Here is a 22,247-nt window from a genome sequence, read left to right on the forward strand (position 1 = left end):
ACAGCAAACAGCTTACGAGCACACAGCTCACTAGTACATTTTAGCATGACAACGAGCACGCACTAGCAGCCGACAATCCCTCCTTGATTCCAAGCGAACGGAAACGTTCGTCCAGGCATCGTTCGACGTCACCGAAGATGACCCGCCCTTTTGGAGGAGGCAGGCTCACATACTCGTGTTGCACACACACACTGGTGTAAAGGTCCGGAGCCGACGTCAGAGGGCTTCGTAGAACTCTGCCTTGTCCCGGGTGGCGCGGCCGAATACCACATTCCTGAGCTGACCCCGCGCCACGTGGCTGCCGGTTATTCGCAATTCTCTGAAGTGCGCCCCGTCTGGTTGGATTGGAACACGTGCAGCGGGCTGAAAGCTGGCACGTTGTCACCCCGTACGGCCATTCCTAACAGTACCTATTTCCCACGGGGTGCTTGTCAGGTGGCGATAACAGCGTGTCAGGTACAACGTATAGTGCAGTGCAGGAAACGTTGGACTATCGACTGAAAGTTGGGTATGCTCAGGGACGCAGCCGCAGTGGGATATGTGAAATGTCTCGTAGGTGCTGCAGATGGCGCATGGACACTATAGGGTGCGAAAATGATGCAACCAAACGCGCATGTTACGTCTATTCACGCATTATAAACCTCACATGCCTAACTTATGTGTTACATCTAGTCGTCATCTAGCGGTCTAATCTTGCGATCGTGCTCGCTCCCTATTCGCAGTGGGCCCTTTTATTTTGCCGAGGCTGTTTGGCGCTATGGTAAAGAAATGATCCCCGTACATGTGGCGCCCGAAACTGCCCTGCGCTAGAGTTACTGTATATGCTATCAAAGGTAGCTTTGGTAGCATATACTCTACCCTGCGCTAGAGTCACTAGAAAAATATGTCCGGCGATTACAATACTCCCTAATGCGAAATTTGAGCTCAGCTGTGTACGTGTCTTCATTTCGCGATATATTGAGGCAAATAATTAGAGACCGAAATCACCGCACCCACTGCCAGTGGTGCAGTGCCATCAGCGCCTTCGCAGAGGGAGGGGCGGGAATTTCTTTCTCTATGGACAGACGTTCCTCAGCCTCGTGGTACTGGTATGCAATGTCCGCAACTATAGTCGGGCATGTCGCTGTTGATCCGTTTCAGCAGCGCGCTTGGCACGCTTGTGCGATCTGTCGTTCTACAATCGCTTCTATCGTTCTTCGGCAGTTTCTTTGGCACGTTCCAACGCCATGAATTTCCTTTTTTTTTTTTTGTTGCTGCAGTCGCAATCGCTCGGCCACATCTTCGTCGGTCGACTCCTGCTGCCTCAGTCGCCGAGTTTGTTGTTGTTCGCTGCGCTTGGAGTGACGAATCTTTTCTTTATAGACGTTGCCGGCGACGATCCCGATTCAGTCTCCATTTTTATTTCACGCATACGCACGCGGTCGTATGTGTGAAAAGAGAACGAAGCTGCGCACGCGAAACGCGCGTATGAAAAGGCTTCGCGCAGACAGGTGAAATTCAGGTTGGTATAGTAGTGCTTTCGCACTAAACCAATTTCTAATGACTCTACCTTTCGCCACTCAAACTCGCTGCCCTCGCAGATGGTTGGGACTCCTGCGCTAGTGCTCCCTGTGGAGACGGTCACGTTCCGCCGTGGTCAGAGTGGTTGGATACTCCTTTGTCTTGCTGCCCGAATCTCTTTACGCCATTTCTGGATCATACGTGTCGAACGCAGGGGGACCATAGCCGAGCAAGCGTGAAACTTCTGCAACAAACTCTACACTTGTAGGCCTTGTAACCCCTGATGAGCATGCACTGGTGTGAGTTTGATGGAATATGCCTACTGTAGACGAGTGAGCTCTCTCAAACCCGACTACCCCTCGGATCGACAAACATACGCTCGAGGTATGCCTCTTCGAACGCCGAGTGAGAGGCTAAATTTAGCTCCGACAGCGTCATGCGTGGCGCTACAACGGCGCCATCTGCGTACGCGACACATGCATGATCAAATAATGGCCATTTTCCTCGACACAACTATCACGACAAAACCAGAGTAAGGCGCGAGGGTTAGTAGGGTTGGAAAGTTAAGCGATAACAGTATAACACGCTTTCGATACATGCATTTTAGCAAGGGACCAGCTCTGACAGATTTTAAAGTCGTTTCACGTCAAATGCCGCAGGCCGCAGTGCTGCGCTAAGGAGTGTTGGCAACTTTTTAAGACCAAAACCTTAGATCTCTGTTTCAAGGTCGCGTTGTGAGGTACAGAAAATTGGAGCGATCCTACCACTGCTCGCGCTTTCGTCGTCTTCTTTCACATCGCTGTAACTTCAATCCCGCTAATCATGCAGAAAAGGCACAGCTAATAATATAGAGTTAACTAAGGCACTCGAACCCACGACCTTTGGTGCTATTTGGGTGATTTTGATTAAGGTACAGTTAATTAAGCTAGATTTAATCAAGACACTCGAACCCACGACCTTTAGCGGGAGAAAACAAGTACTAAGAAGTAACAACGCATTCAAATGAGAATGACAATTTATCGGATGTCTCTCGAGAGCGCAGGCTTTCGCTTTCACCTTCTTTAGCGTATGCTAAAATGACTTTTTTCCTTTGGACAGTTGTGGCGCAAAACGCTCCATTCTTAGTTAAGGGTCGCTGTGAAGATGATGAATACTAGCTCGGATTTTTGCCTTTCTTTCTTGTTTAAATGTCCTTAGATGTCTTCCTTATATATTTTTTAAACTGTATTGTTAAATTATCCCCTGCGGTGGCAGGCCAGCGGTCGGAATGTGGAAAGGGTGAACCACGTTCGGATTTCTAGAATGATATCAGATAGCAAGATTGTGCTTTGCCTAGAACAGCAGCTTGGATGCACCCAGATGGCTCACTGATGAACTCTTCGGTATCTCTTCAGAAGTAGCGATAAATGTAAATTGAATTAAGGGGTTTTACGTGCCAAAACCACTTTCTGATTATGAGGCACTCCGTAATGGAGGACTCCGGAAATTTTGACCACCTGGGGTTCTTTAACGTGCACCTAAATCTAAGTACACGGGCGTTTTCGCATTCCGCCCCCATCGAAATGCGGCCGCCGTTGCCGGGATTCGATCTCGCGACCTCGTGCTCAGCAGCCCAACACCATAGCCACTGAGCAACCACGGCGGGTGGCGATAAATGTAGGCACATATGTAGCGCCCTCGGGATGAAATGGAGCCGATGTATCGTACTCAGTCCAAGTCCCTCGAGAAAGTTTACCAAGGCAATTTACGGGCTGCTTACGCCGCACGCACGCACGCACACACACACACACACACACACACACACACACACACACACACACACACACACACACACACACACACACACACACACACACACACACACACACACACACACACACACACACACACACACACACACACACACACACACAACGCTATTCTCGCCTGATGCGCGCGCGCCAGCTCGGCCGCGTCGCTTAAGCAGTTGGCTTAGCTATTGCACGCAAATTTGCGCAAAGTGGCAAAGACGGTAACAATACAGCGTTGGCGTTATGATTAAGCATTCATTGAAGACCCCTACTATGAAGGCTTTGTCGAAGCTTGCTTCGCCGCAGTAAGACGTAGTGTGAGGAGAAGCCTGCTTACGCAATTTTCTTCAAGGTTGCACGGATAGTATTGTCCAGATAGTATTGCATATGAGGAGAGAGAGAGAAAAAATAAACTTTTATTACATAAGCGAAGCTTTGGAGAGGCGACCTCATTTTAGAATGCCTGGAGCTCGGGCTGTGTCCGAGAATGAGCAACGGCAATCGGCCGTTGCTGATTATCGAGGTCGGAGCTGTCCAAGGCTTTCTCCTCAAGCTCGTTGGATTGATAAAGGTTCGGATGATGTAATGGTGCCCGTCTGCAACTCCCTACTACGTGCCTGAGGGATCCGGGGTCTGCGCAGAAGCGGCATTCCGGAGATAATTGTGTAGGGGCTATGAGGTGATTTCTGGTTGGGTGGGGGAATCTATTAACTTGTAGAGCTCAGAGGAATCGCTCCTGCTCTCTAGGTAGTAACTTGTGTTGGGGTGCGTGTGTTCTGCGGGCTAGCTTGTAATGTTGTGTGATGTCTTGGTACGAGACTAGAGGGTGCGTGCGCTCAGGTTCGGATTCCTCGGCGTCGGCTAGGTGGGTCAAATCTCGAGCCACGTGGTTGGCGGCCTCGATGTCAGGAATGCCGTGATGAGCTGGCGCCCAGATGATCATAACTGATCTCATTGGCGGCTTTTGATTGATGATTTTGAGCGTATTATCATGAATTCTGCCGTTAGCGAAGCTGCGACTCGCCTGGTGAGAGTCGGTCACTATGATTTCAGCCTCTCTTTGGTCGAGCGCGAGGGCTATAGCCGCTTTCTTGGCTTGGAGGAGATAGTTGCAAGGGAGTGAAATGCTGTTTCGATGTTCTTTGTTGACATTTACGGTGAGTGTTGCGGCTGCACGTCTGGAGTAAGGCTTCGCATCCGTGTAGGCTGTAGAGGGTTGACTCCCATATTGCTTGTGTATGGCCCGGTTCCGGGCCTCCCTTCGCTGTGCGTGGTGCACTGGGTACATGTTGCGAAGTAGGGGAGGTACGGTGACGTTGATCCGGATGGCATGGTAAAAGCTCACAGTCTGAAGCGATGGATGGCTGAGCGGGGCAGATAGCCCCAGGCGTAAGAGAATGTACTTCCCCGCTTCTGTAATCGCCAACCTTGTTTGCTGGCTGGATAAATGTGCCTTTATCAGCTCATCGGCCGTGTACTGCACTCCTTGTCGTAGTAGGCGTTCTGTGGGCGTACTGACCGACAAGCCCATCGCCAGCTTACATGCCTTTCTTATCATTGTGTAGATTTTCTTGAATTCCATCGCGTTAAGTAGAGCGTATGGAATAGCATAAGTTGTTCGACACACGACAAAGGCTTCAACAAGCCGAAGCGTGTCCGCCTCCCCCATGCCTCTTGTCTTCGTTGTTATTCCCCGGATCATGTGGGTAACTTGGATTGTTGTATTTTTAAGGTTGGTAATTAATATTGTGTTGGTGTTGGTGCGATTCGACAGGAAAACCATTCCTAGTATATTTAGGCTCTGAGATGGAACGATGGTGTGCCCCTCCAGTTGTATGTTGATATTGGGCGAGTCGGGCTCATGCTTCTTTCGCGCTGAGACCAAAAGTAGCTCCGACTTTTGTGGGGCGCAGCTGATCGAGGCCGCATGACTTAGTATAGTCGCTCACCACATCTGCCGCTTCATGCAAACGGTTCTCCATTGCCCAGATTGACCCTGTGTACGACCAGATGGTAATGTCCTCGGCGTATAGACGCGTATAGGCCATACCGGATCGCCAGGATGTTATCGAGGAGCGGTGGAAGGCCTATTAAGGCGATATTGAAGAGGAGGAGAGGGGATAACACGACGCCCTGTGGTGCGCTGCGCCCACCCAGTAGGAAGGTATTTGGGGCTTGGTCCCCAACATTTAGGATAGCTTCTTTACGTGAGAGGAAATCTCTGACATAGTAATACGTCCTGGCCCCACAGCCCAGCATGTTTAGCCTCTGTAAGATTGCTGTATGACTGACGTTATCTAACGCCCATTTAAGATCTAAGGCGAGGATAGTGGTGGGGCAGTTGCGTGTCGCTGGTACAATCACCTCCTCTTTCACCTGAAGTAGGGTGTCTTGTGTTGATAGGTGTGGATGGAATCCTATCATAGTTGTTGGAAGTTTCGCCGATTCCTTCAGGAATGGTTGTAGCCGATTGAGAACGATGTCCTCTAGGAGCTTTCCTACGCACGAAGTGAAGGAGATAGGCCGTAGGTTCTCAATGGCTGGTGGCTTGGCCTCGGTATTAGACAAACCTCCGCCATTTTCCAGTCCTCTGGAAGGTTTCCTTCCCTCCATACTTTGTTCAGATTGCCGGTAAGCTCTAGTATCGAGGGGTTGTAGAGATTGACAAGCGCCTCATTGGTGATTTGGTCCATTCCCCGGGCTGTGTGGCGTTTCAAGTCCATTATTGCCGCTTTTACTTCATGTAGATGAATGTTCTCATCTAGGACCTCGTTTGGGCTGCCGGTGTAGGGTGACAGAGGCTCCGATGGCTCTGTGAGGAAGACGACACCAATTTCGAGATATAAATTCCCGAACTTTGCGGAGAAATGCATTGGCGTTCCAGTTAATTTGTTAACGAAACTTCGTTTCATGCACTGAAGCATACAAGTAATTGGAAAGCCAATGCATTTCTCCGCAAAGTTCGGGAATTTATATCTAGAAACTGGTGTCGTACTGAGAATTCGTTCCAAGTGGATCCGCCTTGACTGCTAGAACTTGTAAAGTGCAATATGGGTCATAAGATAATTAGCTAGAAGGTTAATTAGTGAATTCTTGTTAATAAGTCGCTTTTGCATTTCAATTTTTTGTGCAAGTAGTGTCCGCCGCTTCGAGTATAGGCCGGCTCATAAACCAGAATTTAGCTATCTGCCACAGGCAACCTTCAAAAAATTTTGAAAGTGTTCGTTGAAACACACTGTACATACATACTATCAGCGTCAAATGAAAGTTGAACAGCGGAGCGCGTGGCCCAAGCATATAAGTGAATATGTGCGCGCCGTCTAGTCATCACCATTGACAGGCGGGCACATCCGGTTTGGCCGCTCTGCGCGATCCCCTCTAGTGAGATAATTTCGCTTCTGTTCTGGTTCTTACATTTGAAAGGGAGAAAATGAAAAATAAAAATGAAGCTAAAATATTTCAGTTTAGGGCGAGTCTTGTTGCACAGATCGCCGAAACCATAAGTGCTGTCGGCGAGAACAGCGTTGCGCGTGGTGCAGTTTGCACCGTCATCGCAAGGTAGATATGCCCACTCGGCGCGGGCGATGACGGTGCAAACTATACCACGCGCACCGCTGTTCTCGCTGGTCCGCAGGTCTAGACCTGGAACATTGTTCACTCGTTTGTTTTAGACACGATCTTGAGCCTTAATCTGGGGCAGCACTTTCATTCCTACATGCCATCGTTCCTGTCAGACAGAGAAGCCACCCTTAAGGTCGGGGACCTGACTTCAGACATGATCAAGCTGGGGTCAAGGGGAAGCCACAAGGAGCAGTCATATCCCCTACCCTATTTAACCTCGCCATTATTGGTCTATCCAGGAGACTCTCTGATATCGACGGGATCAGTCACTCCATATACGCAGACGACGTCACCATCTGGTGTTCGGGAGGTAGCGACGGACAGGTAGCGACGGCCCTGCAAGAGGTGACTGATGCTACCCAGAGGTACCTCAAGCCCACTGGCCTTCGTTGGCCACCGCACAAGTCGGAACTGCTACTGTACCGTCCCAACCGCAGAGGCCCCAAACCAAAGGGGTGGAAACCACTCGCCGAATGCGACATGAAACTGCGCACAAATGTAGGGGGCGGCTATGTACCGAAGGTGGATGCCATCCATATTGTCGGCATGATGATCGAGTCGAGTGGCTCTAACAACAAGACAGTGCTGTGGCTCACTAAAGAGACGGACAATGTCGTCAGATTAATAAGAAGAGTGGCCAACCGGCAGCAGGGCCTCGGAGAAGATAAATAACCTCGTTAGATTGGTACATGTGTTCGTATTATGCCATTTCACTTGCATCGCAGCCATGAACAACTGGCAAAGATCGGAGTGGGATAAGCTCAACGCATTAATCAGGAAGGCAATAACTAGAGCTTTCGGCCCCCCCATATACATACACGGAACGCTTACTTCAACTCGGCATGCATAACACGCTAGAGGAAATTGCGGAAGCGCAGGAGAGGGCCCAGTTCGCCAGGCTATCTATCACAGAAGCTGGAAGACACATCCTTCAGGAGCTGGGCGTTCCCCCCGCAATAGTCAAGACAAAGTTCTGCAGCATCTCTCGAGAGCAGCGAGATCCCATCACTGTCGCACCGATACCACGAAACGTCCATCCGGAACACAACGTGGAAAGACGTCGGACGTGCGCGAAGGCCCTCCCGAAGAAGGCTCGTGAGCGGTCTTCGGAGAACAGCTTCGTAGACGCAGCACGCTACGCTGATGAACGGCCCTTCGCTGCGATTAGCGTAGACCATAATAGTCAAGTCACGAACTCAATCCCCATTCGAACGACGTCCTCTGAGATCGCAGAGCAGGCTGCAATAGCGATGGCCTTATTGGACGACAAGAGGACAACAATCTACAGTGACTCGAGATCAGCCGTTCGGGCAATAGTCAAAGGAACCATATCCGAGCTGGCCCTAGGGATACTAGAAAGCAAGAAAATCAAGCCACACATAGTCATCTGGTTTCCAACCCACATGGGACAGATTGAGGGTGTGCCCGCCCAACCTCAGTGAGCCGGCACACAATGCTGCGCCAGGGATCATCGACCGCGTAGCTACCGGGCAACGTGACGTTGGAGGTACAGACAATTGGGACTCTCCTTCCTCACACAAGGAACTTACCGAGCACTTTTACTTGACTCGGAGGATCTACCCCCTCCCACACTGTAAACTCAATAGACCTCAGGCTTTAACACTAAGGCTCCCACAGACGGGAGCATACCCAAACCCCCTACTTCCTCGCGGGATTTACGCCGAAATTCAAACAAAGGCATGCGCACTATGCAATGGCTTAGCGAACTTAGATCCCATGCTCTGGCGGTGTCTCACGTTACGTGGCAATGAAAGCAACACTTAATTCTTCACGCATGGGATGCAGTTCTAAGCAGCGACAACCTTGAAGAACAGTTATGGGCTGTCCAACGGACCCGCGAAGCAGCGGGGAGTCTCGGCTTCCCTGTCCCGCTGTGGGAGCGTCTCACTGCGCTCTAACGTGCGCCCTAAAGGACCGCAATAAAGTTCATCCATCAATCCATTCATCCATTCATCTAGTTTACAATGGAACACGAAGAAAGCGGCAGCATCGCATTCCTTGAAGTTCTTGTGGAACGAACCGCCAATGGTCTTGCCCCAAGGTATTATCGCAAGCCCGCCCGCAGGCACGAGAAAAATACTTCTATTTCTTTTCTGTTCAACCCAAGTGGTACAAGCGCTCAGTCATCTATACCGCGCTTTCCGCCTTTGCTCGAGTACTAAGCGCAAATCAGTGTTGGTCTCTGTACGGAACAACCTGGCCAGTGGCTGCTAGGGAGCAAGAACGTCATGCCTCAGCGCTCACTCGCCAAGCGGTGCCAAGGGAAAGCAGGCGCGCTGGCATTCAGGCGACGCCCCTATATAGCGATAAACATGACACATGGTATCATTTGGACGAAATCTAGGCATGTGCACTGCGTTATATCACCCATAATTAACGAAGAGCCATTGCCTTTACCGTCCATTGTGAATAAGGGCACCGTACGGGCCCCGAAACGTCAAGTTTGTTATATTATTACTTTTAAAAAAAATATGGCGAGTGTCTGCTTCATTTCACCGCGTTTCTTCCTCGACAGAGGGGTTTTCGTCGAGCTCATGATTGTGTCATGACATTTTCTTGCTTTCAGCGGTTGCAGGATCGTTGTGGTGTCTCCGGCAATGACCTCGCCAACGAAGCTGCTAGAAAAACACATCAGGGAACATACCGTGTCGCAGCCCAGCACTTCAACAAGCTAGCGCGGGATTTGACCTTCCATAACTGGCACACCCCTGGATTCACTCACACTCGGATGCATTCGCTGGACCGTCCCTTCTATATGCAACTGCGCCTGTTACCTGATCTTTCCAGAAGTGAAGAAACAGTACTGTAGCTTACACCTGGGCATTGTATTCACCAATGCAAACTCATTCATCATCACACTGGGCTTGCTCTCACTAGCTTAACCTTTTCCTCCCCTTTCACCTTTCCACCAGCGCAGGGCAGCCAACCGGGCTCAGTCCTGGTTAGACAAATACCTGGACAATCTGGACAAATACCTGCAAGTATAGATACCCACTCATAACTGGTACTGTATTGCACAGTACTGTACTGTCATAACTGGTACCGTACTGTACAGCGATTCTATACAGGAACATTGGCAGGAGAGAAGAACGAAAAAAAAAAAAAAAACGTTACATGCGAGCTGTGCATGCCTATACGCACCCTCTTTTTCTCTCCTTGTCGCTTCTTTTCCCTTTCCCTCCTTCTTCAATTCGCTGCTCGTGGAGCAGCTATTGAGCCACGCAGAAAGGTACTCCTCTTGCCTTGAAAGAGACTCCGCTTGGAGCATTTTTGAACCCATAGAGCAGCATCGTTCAGTCACCAAACCTGGAACTGCGCTCGGCACCAAAACAATATTGCCAAAAAGCCAGGCGAACCTGGCCCAAGATAGCACTGTCCGCTTTCTTGTTCGGGTGTTTCCGTGAGCTATACCTAAATGTATAGATATCAGCACGAGACATCGACGCCCTTCCCGCCTGATCTCAGAGGTCTCAAGCCGTTGCCTTCTATAGTTCACGACAAATATAATGCGCACACTCAGAACTCGATCCAATGAACATTACCGGGAGGTTAGTTTCATGCAGGCGCTCAAGAGGTTACGTGATGCTCCGCTTTCGAGAAAATAAGAGCGGGTCGACTTCTTTGAAGGAGAAACCGTCTGTGACGACTTCCACGGGCTTCATGGTATAGCAGCGCGAAACTGGCTAATCGTAGATAAACGCGCAACTCGCTGCCTGCGCGACGAGCCTTCGCCGTGTCGTCCCCGCAGCGGTGTCGCTCGGCCACCTCCGCGGGTCGGTCACGTTCTTTTCAGGACGGGCCACTCCCGTCGGCGACTGCATCCTCCACCACGAACATAACACGGACAAATTAATTCGCGACGGTAGCTTCTAACGATTTATTCTTTTAGAAAAGCGAACGAATGCGTCTTTTGCCGTGATATACATTGCCGCGTGCGGGCACTAATTGATCACGCTGGTGCACATTCCTCGCGTGATAACGCGCGAACGAATACCGAACTCGCAAGCGCAAGAGAACCAAACAAAAACGACAAGGCGTTCTGCTTCGGCTACACGTGCCCGCCGCGCGAGCCTGTAAGACGTAAGCAAACCTGCCGATACACCGTCCTCCCTCCATCAAAGTAGGGGCTCGCCGGTGGTTTCTCCGGAGTCAACCGGAATAGACGACTTGCGCGGTCGAAAACAGTTTACATCGCGGAGAAGCTTTCCGAAGTCCTGTCACGCCGCGTGACTGTTGCGTTCTCCTTCGGCACGTGGGCGAACGGTAAACACAGATCTCCCTGCCCTTGATGTAAAACGGGGGTGTGAGAAAGGGTGTCCCGTCGAGCGTGTCTAATTCCCGGCCGTCAGCGGCGCGGTTCGCGCGGGGCACAAAGCCGTGGCGCGCAATCGACCGAGCATCAGGTAGTTCTTGTCCGGAAGCTGCGGTGCCTGACCCCCCCTCCTCGCATCTGGCGGCTCCCTCGACAGGACCCACAGGTGACGCGGTCGGGTCCGGCCGCCGCCAGACAGTCGTTTCCATTATACTGACTCTCTGTTTTTCCCTTCCTCCTCTCATTCGACCGTCCCCTTTCTCCCACCGTACTGTTGGCGTAACTGTTGAATGTTCGAAAAAAGAACAGGAGACGGGGAAAGAGGAAACCAAATGCCGGGGCGAGGGTGAACGACGCGTATTCGGTTGCCCCAGGTAACCATCGGAGACCCGGCGCTTGTCGCTTCGATCGGAAGACTTATGCAGCGGCACGAGCTCGAGTAGGGAGCGTAACGAGATGTTTTCCGGACGCCGGCGGACCAACAAGCGTCGTCAGTGTCGTCGTCGTCAATGACCCCCTCCTGGATGGCCGGCCAATCGCTGCCGAAGCGGTGCTGCTGCTTCTTGGGCGTCGTTAACCCTCGGAGTTAGTTGATGCGCCTTCTCTGAACCAAGGAAGGGTCACCCGCGGCATTGCTCGTTGCACCGAAGCTTGTAATTCGGATTTTTTATAGAACCTTTCTTGACGGCCAGCGTTGGTGTGCGCGCGTGCAGTAAGAGTTGCGCGGAAGGCTCGCAACCGGGAGCAACGTACTTGACCCCTCGGACTCGCCAAAGCAGGAAATATCTGTGGACGCACGCGAAACCGAGACGCTTTGAAGGTGCGCCGGTGATTATATACGCATGTGCGAATTCGTGCGCTAGCCATCCAAAACGACTGCATCGCCTTCATTGTCCCGGTGAAAACTGCGCTAGACCTGACCATCGTGGAAGGCTGAACTAATGCCCCGGCCAGCCCTTCATATGGAGAACTCGTGACGATTGCTGCACCTAAATGGACTCGCAGCTGCATGGGGGAAGCCCAAGATGAGCAAGTTGTCGTCGTCGACGCGGACCGGGTTCTATCGCTGGTCCTTTGACATCAAACCAAGCAGAGCAGAGAGCCAGGTAACGAAGCCGTCGTGGCTTCTATAACGACTCTGCCACGTCTAGACACCACCGCGTAGCAGTGTACAGACGGGCATGTAAGGGAAGCTGGCGGCACGAGGATTGCGCAGAGCGCGAGCAAGAAATTCGTCGCCGGTAGAAAAGGGTTTCCATTGCTTCGCTTTTTCTTTTCTCCCTTCCTCTTCGAAATGACGTACGCGAAAGAAGTGGCGCGTCGCCACGGCGCCAAGGCACTTGCAGCAATCCGTTCACGGCGACAGAACTTCTAGGCGTGATGTCCGGCGGAGGGGTGTATACAGGTGCCTGACGCTCTGACACGATCGGCGATTGTGCCACCTGAACGTCACCCGCGCCACGTCGCGTCCTCCGCCGTCGGTCGACTGGCGAATCTCGGAACTGCCGCTTAGGACGACGACGGCGACTGTAGCAGCGGAGGCGCTTCCGTTGGACGATAAGCAAAAGATAGTGCCGCCCCCTGAAAGCGCACGCGAGTGAGCGCATCGGCGTGCGTGTGTGTGTCTGTGAGTGTCTCGCGGGAGCTTCGAAACAGGAAAAACCGAGCCTTTTTCTCCGCAATATTCTTTCCCCTCCGCTCTTCTCGCGCGCGCACTTTCGCGGAGTAACGCTCGTCCGCCGTCGTATCCAACACCGTCGGACGCCGTGCGCAGCCCAAGGGTGTGTGTGTGCATGTGTGTGTGATACCGCGGCCTCACGTGATTGCCGCCCGAGCCATGCGTGCATGCCGCCGCTCGGACGCTTCCGATTAGGCGTCGAATACCACCAGCACCGCCACGGAGCGCGCGAGCCGACCGCGCAAGGCGGCCGTCGGCAAAACAACAGCGGCGCAGGGTCTCACCGCCTCCGGCGACGTCGACGGTGGCAGCGGAGACGGCGGCGACTTGGAAAATCTAGACTCGCGAACGTCAGCAGCCTTGGCGGCGGCCTGGACGACGCCGCCGCTCCTCCTTCTCTGCACGTGCCACCTCGCCGTCAAAGCGCGATGAAGGGCGCCGCCGTTATAACGTTCATCGTGCTGCTGCAGCTGTGTGGCCCACTGTGGCCGGGCGCGAGTGGTGTCGTGCGCAACAGGACCGAGGACCTGCCCATCGTGTTTCCAGACGACGACAACGTGGCCAGCGCAAGCGACGACGCGACGCCGTTGACGACGAGGACGGCTCGCCGGCTGCCCGACCCTCCGTTCGCCCGCAGCAAAGGGGTAAGTGAAAGTGCGCGGCGGCGCATCCTCGATCCCGGAGCGCGCTGGGTGAAGAAAAAAAAAAAAAAAGAGATAAAGCACCGAGTCTTGTGATGGTTCCGGAGGTGTCGGAGTACACGAAGGTTTGCTCCGAAATGGGCGATTGCGCGACTTCCGAGAGGAAAAGAGGGACGTATATGGCGCAGGATTAGACACAGACAGGCGACGCTGAGACGAGTTTCGCGTTTTTGTATCTGTGCCCGTGTCGACGCGGCCTCGGGAGAATGCTGTCAAGGTAGTACAAGCGGCTTCGTTGTCGGTGCCGGCCACGTTTCGCTTGCGTCACCCGGTGTATTTGCGCAAAACGAGTTTCCTATAGCGCATGATATGCAGTCGCGGCAGAGGATTGCCAAAAGGAAAACAAGCCCCCTCGTTCTTTCTTCTAGTCGCCGCTAAAGACACGTGCCTCGGGAGGTGATACTAGCTCTCCGTAATTAGCTTTCTAAGCAGAGGTGCGTGGAGGCGCTTCTTCAAGAGCTGCGAGATTAGTGTTTCGAAAGGGCACGAACATGAGCAAATTAGAAAGAAGTGTAATAACAGCGGAGTTCGACCACATTCGATGTTCCCTCTCTCTTCTCGACGCGCACAGAAATCGAGGGCCGTTGCTACTACTCGCTGCCTTAAGCAAAAAATTTTATTACATTGATGTTAGGCAAAGTAGAAAATGTAACAGCAGGATTTACTAATCTATTGAAGTTAACCATGTGGAGAACGCGAAGACCCTGTACGTAAGCTGGCAGGTTTTATACCACGCATTGATAAATATACGATACCTTAGCCTCGTATGACGGCATTATGCAATGAGACAGTACAAATGTAGCTATACTTCTTGCTTCCTAGAACAGCTTGCGCTAGACGAGCGAAGCCACAACAAACAACTATGGAGAATTCTCTTCACTCTGTTAGAAAACCAGAGTGAAGTATCATTGTTCCCACACGAGTTGCGCACAAAAGGCCTTATCAATACATTCTAGTTTAAATAATGAAACGTGTTTCGCATGCTGATGATACCATGCTGTTTCGCATTCTGAGACAGTGTTTCGCATGCTGAGACATATGGGCATGGTTTAACGTTGAGTGCCAAAATGAATCACGCCTCACAGCGAAAATGACCTTGTGGTCAAATATTTCAGCCATTTGAGCCGTCACAACGACAACGGCTTCACGGCTGCCGCTGGGCGCGAGGTCGCAGGTTCTATTTACAGCTACCGCCGCCACTTTTCCAGCTAGACAGCGCCAAAAGCCACACAGGAGCGCATATCTTGCAAACCAATGTAGAATGAAAGGAATGTCGTACTTGCACACATGCACTGGCGGATCCGGAGTAAGGGGGGTGCTTTCTTTATGACGCGGAAGAAATGATTGAATGATTGCGCTATCGGTACGCAGTTAAATGAGTATCGCTGAATCGGACGTTTCCTAGACCACTCTACAACTTTCTCATGTGATGTTTTTTGTGGTCTTAAGACTTGCGAAGTTAATTAAATAATCTTCAGCAATTATGCTACTTAACAGAATGCTGAACGCCGTGTGATTTTGTCTATATAGCGTGGACAACAACATGCGCGTTCAGTCGCGCCCTCCTATAGCAAACCCGAATACCTTTTAAGTTTTAGAATATATATTGGGTAAAGTCAGCTGGATTATGTGAGCAGACAAGGTTCCCCTCAAACTGCAACCTGCAGCTTGACTAATGCGAGCGGCCAGTCGCGCGGCAATTTAGCGTGTATTCGGGGGCTTCTTTTATGTAGCACGTATTGAGCAACAGAAAGCTGTAGCGGGAGTTTTTCATGTCGCTCTACAATTTTCTTGTTGACATTTTAAAGTTAATTATAATATTTGAAAAGTTGATTATTTAAGTAAGACTTAATGAATGAATGAATGAATGAATGAATGAATGAATGAATGAATGAATGAATGCTTACGGAACGCTAAAACTCCCGTGTAACTAGAACTAGTGACGCGTGAAAGAGCCCCAGGTGCTATAAATTAAACCGCGATGCCGCCCATTGTCCGTGGGCCTCACTCAAGTCAACTGTGCAGCTTTCGGCCGCGTATAGACGCCATATGTGACCTCCGTGAGATTTGAAATGGTACGAACCGGCGGCGAACTCGGAAAGAAAATAGTGAAAAAGCTATCGGTATAAATACGCTAGTTAATAATTTTGCTCTCTGCCCGCGGCAAAATCGGGGAAACTCGCATCTTCTTACTCCATGCCTAGATCAAGTACTCGCGCGCTCTTCAGACTGGGTTCGCATCGCCGGCCGAAAGATAAAACCGAAAGCACGAACAGCGTCATTTTTTAATTTTTGTTTCTTCTTAATTGGCGTTATCGCGCGTATAGGCACACAATCGCACAAAAGTGCTGCACCAGTCACTCGCTTTCTGCAGTCAGCGCTGTTATCTTCGGCTACAGTGAAATCAGAAGTGTGCAGGAGCTTTTCTGTGCAGTAAATCGAAGAGAGACGCCCCCATCCTGTGCGTAATCTCGTAAGTGATATGTGGCCATTGGAAATCATACGGTTTTCTACAAGTGCCGAGAGAAAAAGGCTGTGCTGCACCCAGCAGCAATGCTCTATTTAGAGGCGTAATAGCGTGCTATATGATGACCTTGAAATCAAGGAGTGGTGAAAAATCTTCACAGTCGTTTACACTACAGTTTAGTTTCCCACGTGGTTTAGTTTGCCACAGTTATTTACCTTGTAGTTGTATACGTACTAAACAGTGAGATACGCTGTGATATACAAACAGAGAAAGCACGTATACGGGAAAGGCAGGGAGGTAGGAAGTTATAGGAAGTCTCGTCGGCACTTCCCACAGTCGTGTTTAGCGGTCAGCGGACCCAAGGTAACGACTGCGAGCGGTGTCGTGGAGAGGTGCGCGCGCCAGGCATGGGGACAGAGCGCAAGCACGCCAGTTGTCTCTGGTCTCTCGGTGGCTTCTGTCAACCAGGCTAGCGTCCGATTTGCTACCCTACAGGCATGGGCTAAGGGCAATATAGAAAAAGAAGGGAGAGCGCGAACACTGCACGCAGAAAGGAACACCGCAGGACTACACGAGTAGTCAGGCCGGTGCACTTCAAGTGTTGTAAATATCATTTGCGAATATATGACTCCTTGCGCCAGGGGGCGACGGATGTGTCTACGGACCCAATATTTCAGTCTTAGAAAAATGTTCTGTAATCCAGCAACGTTAACGCAATTGAGAGAGAGAGAGAGAGAGAGAGAGAGAGAGAGAGAGAGAGAAAATGTACACGAACCACAAGCTCGCCGAAAAAGAAAAAAAGAAAAAGAAAGAGAGAAAAAAAAAACGGAATTTAGTCAACATTCAAACACACAAACCGCAATCCACGATTTCGCTGGAAAATTCTCAATGCCAAGTTTAGAATGCAGTTCTCAATTTCAAGTTACACTTCTAAGTTACGCGAAAAGGCGAAAAAAAAAATCGGCCCTATGTCGCACAATCCCCGGTCCGTATACATGCGCAGGGGAGTAACGTGCACTTCGTGACGTACGGTGGGGCATCATTGCACAACCACGCAGCGACAATCGTTTATCTACGATAAGCTCAGTTGCGGCACGCCGAGGTCTTCGGCAAAAATGCGGCGCGATATGGAAGAGAGCTCGGTCTCGCGAGGTGTGCGTAAGAACGCGACAGAGGGGTTCGCCCGAGACCTCGCGACTCCCGCATCGCGCGTGGAAACCGCCCTTCGGTCGGGGCCGAAAGTGGCGCGAGTTCTCGCGCACGATTTGTTCGAGGGATCCGGGAGCTCGAGTGGTGGACTGCCAGAGCGTAATTGCTTTGATGCGACGAACTGCGCGCATCATGCCTGCGTCGTGTTCTTGTATACGTATTACACTTGGGCCCGCCGGTGCGTAACAGCATTCTGTACGTGGGGCTAAACAGCGCAACCACTGCAGACAAAGTCAGAACGACAGAAGTTCGGGTAGCCCTTCACCGTTAAGTAGCTGTAGTATGCTAAAATCATTTGATTTGACTTCATTTTTGTTATTATTTTTAGTGGCTGCCAACAGCTTTGCGGCCTTGGCGACGGCCCGCTACTTCGTACATGCATCACGTTTCTTGCGCAATGGGAGGAGAATAATGCGAAATGGAAAAACATTTGTCAAGTGAGTAATAGCACAGCGGACAACCAAAAAGGCGATGACAAAGTTTACCATGAATAATAAGACTACAATATCAGACAGGAGTACATGTAAACGTTCGTGTGAAGTCAGAGGAAAAGAACACTGTGCAGAGACAGCACCATGTTTCCTACAGTCGTGCCACTGGGCACCGTAAGCAAACATCAGGATCAGGCGTAAGCAGACAAATAATCGTTCTACGAGATAGTACGCGAAAGCGCAAGGACGTGAGCATTGTGGCACAGTCGAGGTCACCTTGCACAACTTGACGTAGCAATTTTGTCACGTCCCGATCGTGCACCGTTTCTCATGCAGATTCACAAGACCCAAGCCTGCCGATATCAGTTCACAACTATATAAAACCGACGTCGGCCACTGTATACTTGTCGTTGAGAATGCGCACAAATTTACGGTGCACTTTTTCATCTGAGTTGCTCTGGGAAAGCGAGACACAGTTACAAATAACTGATGCGAACTCTATAGCCGTGCACGATGGATACTGTGACACGCGGGCATTTGTGAAACTGATGAAGCTTGCGTTATCCATATATGCACAAGGAAACCGACAGAGTCGGTATCGTTATTTCTACTGTGCAAGAAATATTATGTCGCGGTGAACGATAACTGCTGCCACTGCCGCGGTCGGCACTTATTTTTGTTTTCTTTTCTACCTGCGTTGAACCCTTTAGGGGAGGGTGGGGTGCACACTATAAAATTAGGTATTGTTGTTGTTGTTGTATAATATTAGTTGCATTGTTTTCTTCTGTGACCCGTCTTTGACGCTGTTTTTTTCCCTGCGTAGCTGTATGTCTTCGTCAGGTGCCTTTCGTGTATAGTTGAGATCGCCACGCTTCTTATACTGAGAACAGCTTTTACCCCTGAAGATCACCAAGATTTTCCTGGAGAAAATAACACTTCAGTTTGATGGTAAAATTGAGCTCAGCGGTGACAGCTTGCGAGAATGAGCTTGTGCGCGTAATTAACTGAAATTAAGACAACATCTGCTGAAAAGACGAATACCCGAATGAAACTTAATTCTTAAATGTTTCCTTTGAAGGACATGGTTCAAACCAGCGGAAAGCAATAAATAGGCGAGCGAATGAGTTCGTCCATTCTTTCTGACTATTTTCAAAACACTGAACTGGACTCGAGGCTTTAGAGAGACCACTGTGTTACGTGATTATTGTATCCCTTCTTTACGTCGTCATCATTTTTCATAATTGTCTTAGGTCCCCATGCGCATACTACAGCAGGTAATTAAGGGAAAATCAGACATCCACCCGTTCATAGCAGTTGCTACAAAGGAAACCCATACGGGTTCCTCGAAAAAAAAGCCTCATAGTTGAAGAAAAATTCGTCCTGGTCCGGGACTCGAACCGGGGACCACCGCCTTTCCTGGGCAGCCGCTCTACCATCTGAGCTAACCAGGCGGCTAGCAGATGGCAGGGCGAAGTCGAATTGGTCAACAACTAGAAGCAAAGGCAAGGGTTTGACGTAATAGTTATCCGGAAACCCGCAAGGTGGAGAGAGATTGTCCCTTTATTAATTCCCTCTCTCCACCTTGAGGGTTCCCGCAGAACTATTGCGGCATACTATAGCAGGCTATAGAACATGTTAACTCAGACCGGCCTATCTGCATTTGTTATTATTAAATTATTTCTCTTGCTCTTTCTGCGATTCCCGTCGTAGCGCCTCTCCTTTGTTTGCAGAGACAAGCCTTATCTACAGGGGGTGTGCACTGACGTCACCGTCGCGGTGGCCGCAGTATTGGCGCAGGACCAGCACGGTCGTGAGCCAACATTGTGGTCCCGCTGCATTTGTTGTCACAGATCTCACTTATCGCACGCATGGTTTTGATTGCTGGCGTCAGTTACGAAACGATGGGGGTCTTGTCCCGCGGTCAAACGTATTGCCAAGGGAACACAACAGTGAGTGTATGCAAGGCACCTGAGGGCACGGAAATTGGTTGGTGCAGTACAAAAATCTGAGTTAACCGCCTCCACACGAATAAGTGCGCCTCCCTCCTCAGTGTTCAACAGCGGCCTTATATGCAAATGCATGTATATTTTCTTTCTCTCTCCCCCACCCTCAATTAGGACATAAAGAGAAAGAAAAGTAAATCCACGGATATTAACCAGAATGGCGCCCTACACTGGGAGAGAGGGAAGTGGGAAGAAAAGGGGAGGGAAGCAGTGATTGAATAAGGTTTTCGACATAGGAGGCACGAAAGACAAAAAGAAAGAACCTACACTATTTCACAATCAGCTTTTACATAACAATCAGCGAGCTCAAATAACCAAGGGCGGAGTGGATTCGATGCCAGAGTATCGCGGAACACTGCAAGCCAAAGGCTTCTTGGGTGTTACAAGGAAGCACTGCAATATAATTTGTCCTCAGTTGGCACTGAGCTTGCATCGCCTGTACTGCAGGGTCGGCACATGTGCATCGCACATCTTACTCTGAGGATAGGCGCTTTGTTATGCCATCGAGGTAAATGCTGCGAACATATCACAAAGCCAGAAGGCTGAGTGGAGCAAAAGGGTTTTCAGATGTCTTCGAACGTCACGTATTCTCTTTGACGCCACGCTTCATTTTGTAAATCGGCGCACCTTAATGGAACGCTTACGAAACGGAAAACGCCTTTTCTAGCTTCCGCGCGCGGGCTTTCTTCGTCTCGATCAAAAATTGACGCGTCTCCTGGGTCGCCTGCCGAACCAGGAACTCCTTTTGTGGCACGCTTACGGGAGACCGGAAGGCACGGAAGCATCCTTCCTTTGTGTGCCGACAAAGAGTTCGGGAAGCCACGCCTGTCGGAAAGGTGCGCTGGTTTTGTGCCCGACGCTCGGGACAACCTGGCACCCGTCACGAGGGTGCCGGATCTTACATAGCCTACAGACCAATGTTCACTATATCGACTCCCCTATTTTAACGGGGCGTATGCGTCACATACCTTGGCGGACGTACATCGGGAGGAGGCGTGCCATTCGCGGTCTCGAAGCTTACATCAGCATGACGCGGTTGGCGTTCTACGTCTGGCTTGTCCACGCTGCCGGTAGCCGAGCAAGCAATACCAGGAACGATAGCCTTGACAGCAACATGTAACTCCCTATGCAGACGAAAGAAAGAAAGAAAGAAAGAAAGAAAGAAAGGTAACAAGAAACGTATCAGTACGTAGCAGCAGCGTCAATAAGAGAAACGGCACAAATAGAGGAAGCTCACTGACGACGTCGACAGCAGATAAACAAACACCTTTGTTTGTCGTTGCTTGGGAAACTCGCACTTGTCTTTCAACGTGTTTGTCAGTGTGCGCTAGCCTCCGATGTGTTTTTGAACGTTCCCGCGATGTCGCAAGCTCTATGATGGAATTCCAGCGTTGCTTGCACGGTGTGACAACGATTGCGCTTGCACAATATGGAATATATTTCCGCGTAGATGGAGAACTTGTTTTTCAAGCTAGCGCATTCCTGACGATCGATATTGGTGTTCGAGGCAAAACGCCTCCACTGACTTCCTGCCGCTCTTAGCGGTCGTCAAGCCCTTCTTAATGGTCATTTTTAGGAGTCTATTATGTGTGTAAGGTTGTAGTTTTCAGCTTTATGGTTTCGTTTTTGTGCCGCCTTAATTTAGTCAATTGATGTGCATGACAGGAATGCGTAAGGTGATCTCTACCATTTTTCTATGTTTATTCTATGTTATGGTGGTTGGTTTCTGGCCGCGGTACTGCAGCGAAGCGCCAGGCGGGATACAGATTTATTTGTATTTACAAATAAAAAGTGGAGGGTGAGGGGGGAACTGGGTTGAGGCGGGTAGATGTGTACAGTTAGTATGCCATTGGTGAATCTTAGAAGTATAGAAAGAAATCAGAAAGAAAAGGGTAGCACAATACAATATAAAGCACGTCTGAAACAAATTAGGAGTACAGTGGGAGACGCGACTACGCCGTTACAATAACCGAGGCAGCGCCAAAGCCTGATTTAATAATCAATGGCATTGCGCTCATTTCTCTATTGCCGAAGTTCTTTTATACATATATATATTTTCTTTAACATATATGATCTGGTTAATTTGTTTTTCTTTCTCGCCTCCTCCTCAGCCCGTTTCCTAAAAATTAAAATTAAATTATGGAGTTTTACGTGCCACACTCACGATATGATTATGAGGCACGCCGTAAGGAGGGACTCCGGAATAATTTGGATCACCTGGGGTTTTCAACGAGTACCTAAATCTAAGTACACCAGCGTTTTCGCATTTCAACCCCATCGAAATGCGACCGCCGTGGTCGGGATTTGATCCCGCGACCTCGTGCTTAGCAGCGCAATGCCATAGCCACTAAGCGAATACGGCGGGTAGCCCGTTTCTTGTCGTATATATATATATATATATATATATATATATATATATATATATATATATATATATATATATATATATATATATATATATATATATATATATATATATATATATATATATATATATATATATATATATATATA

At 49.9% G+C, this 22,247-nt stretch overlaps 1 protein-coding gene across 3 annotated transcripts in view; it reads left to right on the forward strand.

Moving 5' to 3' along the window:
- The first annotated feature begins 11,591 nt into the window (after positions 1 to 11,591).
- LOC135898870 (uncharacterized) overlaps positions 11,592 to 22,247 on the forward strand; it is a 77,391-nt gene continuing 66,735 nt past the window's right edge. Inside the window, exon 1 of one of the 3 annotated variants that reach the window (XM_070535099.1) lies at positions 11,592 to 13,566. In XM_070535099.1, coding sequence (XP_070391200.1) covers positions 13,090 to 13,566 — 477 coding nt within the window. In that variant the 5' untranslated portion in view covers positions 11,592 to 13,089. The remainder of the gene's footprint in view (positions 13,567 to 22,247) is intronic. The other 2 variants (XM_070535100.1, XM_070535101.1) reach the window with 2 other exon arrangements.

This window comes from Dermacentor albipictus, chromosome 3, assembly GCF_038994185.2.
Source record: "Dermacentor albipictus isolate Rhodes 1998 colony chromosome 3, USDA_Dalb.pri_finalv2, whole genome shotgun sequence".
Classification (NCBI taxonomy): domain Eukaryota; kingdom Metazoa; phylum Arthropoda; class Arachnida; order Ixodida; family Ixodidae; genus Dermacentor; species Dermacentor albipictus.